Below are 4,116 nucleotides of genomic sequence, written 5' to 3'. Positions count from 1 at the left end.
AGATATGGGAAAGGCCTCAGGAAACGGCTCTTTCTCCTCACACTCCCTCTCCTGTGAAAATTTTCTGCAGAATGCTGCAAAGGGGATGAGGCTCAGCGGCAAGTGCTGTGGGCTGGAGACATCCCTGGGCTGGCAGCGTGTGCTTGGCTGCCCCAGCTCCCAGAGAAACACACCCTGAGGAGGGCAGAGCCCATCCCCTGCATGCAGGGAGGGCTGTGAGGGGCCACGGCAGCTCAGCCCCACAGGCAGGGCAGGATCCATCCTACCTGGATCCACACGGGCTCCACGGTGGGCCCCGGAGAGGTGAGGTTCTCCCAGTTGCCTGTCCTCTTGTAGGTGAAGGTGGTCCCTGCCACCCTGTAGTCCCCGTTCCACTGGATGGTCCAGCCTCCATTCAGGAAATACTTCTCGGGGTCCTCGCTCCGCAGCGCCAGGAAATTCCCGGCTTCTGCCACCTCCTCAATCCGGATCTCCCGGGCTCCCACGGGGATAATCCCAATGTCCACATAGCCTGGGAATGGAACCAAGCGTTGGTCTTGGGGGAGTCAGAGGTGTCTGAGATGGTTTTTGTCCTTGGGTGGGTGCTGTGTCCCCCGGGTGTCAGCACTGTGCCAATCCTTACAGCTCTGTAAGGCACCAGCGGGCACCAAGCACCACCTGAGTTCCCTGCTGTCTTATCCCCAAAAACTCAACAAGCTGGAATTAAACTCCCCCTCCAAAGGAGCAGCAGCAGCCCAGCTGTGCTGGACCAGCACGGGGTGCTCTGGGGACAGCAGGAGGTGCCCTTACCCAGCCCCTCGCTGTCCTCGAAGGTCTTGTGCACGGTGTGGCAGGTGGAGCCGTCCCCGTGGCACACCCCGCAGCGATCCTCCACGGCGTGAGAGTCAATCTCATAGTCACAGCCCACGTTCTGCAAGGGAGCCCTGTCAGCCCCACACCAGCACCTCCCAGTCCCTCCCAGCACCAGCTGCATCTTCCCCAGGGGATTCACAGCATCCTGGCATGGCTTGGGGTGGAAGGGACCTTGGATTCACAGCATCCTGGCATGGCTTGGGGTGGAGGGGACGTTAAAGACAATGCAGTTCCAGCCCCCTGCAATGGGCAGGGACACCTTCCCTGAGACCAGGGTGCTCCAAGGTAGCTCCAGGTTGCATCCATCCTGGCCTGGGCGGTGCTCTGGCTCCTTGAGGCCAGCACAGAGGCTGACACTGCCCGTAGCACTCACCCCAGGGGAACCAGGAACGCTCTCCAAGTGGGGAATGGCAAAAGGAGCGAGCTCAGCACCAGAGGGAGGGGATGCTGATTGCCCGAGGCTGGGTGCTGCCCCTGGGGTGCTTTCCAGGCCCGGGTGTCCCCGGGTGCCAGCCCACCTTGCAGATGCCGTTGATGCAGACGTCGCGGCTGGCGTCGCTGTCGTAGCAGGGCGTGCCGTCCACCACCGCGTCCCGCAGCTTCTCCGCAAAGTACTCGTGCTCGGGCCGGCAGTGCAGCTCGCAGGGGTTCACTGGGGAACAGGCACACACTCAGCCCCAGCACTGCTCTCTCCTAAAGCACAAACCAACCCTGCAAGCCCAGGGCAGTGTAAAATACAAAATACAGCACGAGCTGCAGGGCAAGGCAGGGACACAAACAGCAGCTCCAGCTGCTCCAGGTTTGAGGTCTCTGCCCTGCACTCACTGTTGTTGGGCACTGGTGTCCACTTGTAGAGCTTCCCCTTGTAGAGCATGGGGTTGAACTGGCTGCACTGGACCTGGCGGAAGGAGGGCCTGTCCGGGGGGCAGCGCCGCACGTTGCAGATCCGGAACCGCTTGCGCTCGCCCAGGCAGTACCGGCCCCCGTACTTGGGCCTGGGGGAGGCAAAAACCCCTCACAAGGGCTGGCAGGGCACAGGCCTCAGAGTCACACAGCTCTGGAATGGTTTGGGTCGGAAGGGACCTCAGATCCATCCCTGTTCCACCCCCTGCCATGGGTGTTCCATCCACCTTCCACAGACCAGGCAGCTCCAAGCCCTGCCCACACTGGTGCCCTTCCTGCAGCTGCTCTGGAGGAGCTGCTCTCCATCCCACCTGGGGAATCCTCCTGACTCTGCTCCTCCACTGCCCCAGGGAATGGCAAACTGACACTGGGCTTTTTAAAGCAGGAGGGACTCGAGAAGCACAGCAGTGCTTTCCTCAGATGCCAGCAGACCCTCACAACACGGCCACCATCTCCCACCACGCTGCCTTGTCCTGTCACATCACTGTCCATGGCCCATGTCCCAGTGACCCCACGAGAATTCCTTCTCCTGGGCACACTCTGCTGAAGAGAATGGAGCTAATGATTATTTTAGGGCTGTGTTTACACGCTCTGCCCTGAGGAATGGCTGCGGGAGGGGGGCATGCCCAGCACACATTTTCTCACTTCATCCCAAGGGCAAAGCTGAAGATTTACCTCCAGTGGCCAAAGCAAACAACAGCCCGGGAAATTCCCAGTGTTTGCTCTCCTGCCTGTCCACAGCTGTGTTTGGAACTCTCCACAAACCACCACAGCACCTCTGCCACAGCGTTTATGTCAAACACAAATCCAGGTCCTGATCCAGGACCGAGATGACAGAGCACTTCCCTCAAGAGCCCAGCAGCACGTACCAAACTCACCCGAGGAAGAGGACGGGCAGAACATGTCTGGGAGGGTCAGGAGCTCACTCTGGGGCTGTCAGAGCTCCCCATGCCATGGAAAAGCAAATCCCCTGGAACATCACTACAAAGCCCCTTCCCTCCCCATCCCAGGCTGCTCTGACACCAGGGCAAGCCGGGGGTTTTGGCTGAATCCAGTGCACCAGGGGTTTGGTGACCAAGGGGACATGTGGGGAGCAGATGGGTCAGCAGAAATCCCAGGATGGAGGTGGCAGCTCCTCCAGCAGTGCCTGGACACTTCCAGCCAGCACTGGCTGATGGAATGCAGCAGGGTGATAAACTGCAGCAGGATTTTTCAAAACAACTCTGAATCAGGCTCCAAGAATGCCTGGGTTGCTGCTCTGTCACTGAAGGACACTGGATATGTTTTACATCTCTGAGCGTGGAGCCTCTGCCCTTTGTTTGAGTCACACTGCAGCACTCCGGGGCAGGGGATGGAACCAGTCCCTCCCAGCCCAAACCAGCCCAGCATTCTGGGACTCCTGACTGCTGTCCTGGGTCTGGGCAGGCCAGGCTCAGGGCAGGCTTACGTGGGGTGGCTGCAGTGCCTCTCAGCACTCTGCACTCCTGCCCCACAGCTGCGGGAGCAGGAGGCCCAGGCGCTCCAGGAGCTCCAGCCGCCGTCGATGGGCTCGGGCCGGAAGCCCACGGGAACACACTCGCCATTGAAGCACCACTGCAGGACAGGAGGGGAACACGGGGTCAAGGGTGGGCACAACTGAGGCCCAGCACACAGGCTGGCCCGTGGAAATCCCTGCTCTGCTTGCATGGGGGTGCCTGGGGTCAGCTGGGCTCTGCCACAGCCTGGAGCTCCTCAAGGCACGGGAAACCCAGAGGAGTTGGGCTGTTTGAGGGTTTGGGGGAGACAACAAACCCAAAGCTCCAGGAGACCCCTCAGCAAGGGGATCCACAGCCCAGTGTCAGCCCAGAGGGGCTCCCCAGCAGTGGGAGAGATCCCAGGGAGGAGCATCCACCATGGCAGCAGAATGAGCCATGTGCTCTCCTGCCATGGTCATTAACTGTGGGTTTCACCTTCCCAGGTGATTCAGGTGACCCCAAGTGAGTCACCTTCCCTGAGGGCAGCCCCTGCTGAGGGCAGGAGGTGTTTGGGCAGAGGGATGAGCCCAGCCCTGCAGTGACCCTGCAGAGCCCCTGTGTGTGCAGGAGCAGGGCTCCCCGAGGCCATGGAGGGGTGTCACCCACTGTTACCTTGCTCTCCCCGCAGGCTGTGCCATCCACAGCTGCATCCAGCTTGGAGTGACATGTGTTCCCCACCGTGCACCACAGCGTGCTGCAGACACTCTGTGGGGAGAGAGGGACAGGTTCCTGCCTGGCACAGAGCCCTCCCTTGGGCACAGATCCATCCCTGGGGCACAGATCAGATCCATCCCTCACAGATCCCTCCCTTGGGCACCGATCCCTCCCTCGGGCACAGATCCATCCC

At 60.8% G+C, this 4,116-nt stretch overlaps 1 protein-coding gene across 1 annotated transcript in view; it reads right to left on the bottom strand.

The window, feature by feature from the left end:
* The window catches only part of ADAMTS7 (ADAM metallopeptidase with thrombospondin type 1 motif 7), a 28,535-nt gene that overhangs the window by 11,251 nt on the left and 13,168 nt on the right, over positions 1-4,116 (bottom strand). Inside the window, exons 10-15 of the mRNA XM_031059666.1 lie at positions 3,882-3,974; positions 3,203-3,348; positions 1,678-1,847; positions 1,371-1,504; positions 790-910; positions 267-511 (exon numbers count right to left, since the gene is read on the bottom strand). Of these exons, the coding sequence (XP_030915526.1) occupies positions 267-511; positions 790-910; positions 1,371-1,504; positions 1,678-1,847; positions 3,203-3,348; positions 3,882-3,974 (909 nt within the window). The remainder of the gene's footprint in view (positions 1-266; positions 512-789; positions 911-1,370; positions 1,505-1,677; positions 1,848-3,202; positions 3,349-3,881; positions 3,975-4,116) is intronic.

The sequence above is a fragment of the Geospiza fortis genome, unplaced genomic scaffold (assembly GCF_000277835.1).
Source record: "Geospiza fortis unplaced genomic scaffold, GeoFor_1.0 scaffold2, whole genome shotgun sequence".
NCBI lineage: Eukaryota > Metazoa > Chordata > Aves > Passeriformes > Thraupidae > Geospiza > Geospiza fortis.
Note: the sequence above shows the minus strand (reverse complement) of the source record. Positions and strands in the feature narration are given on the sequence as shown.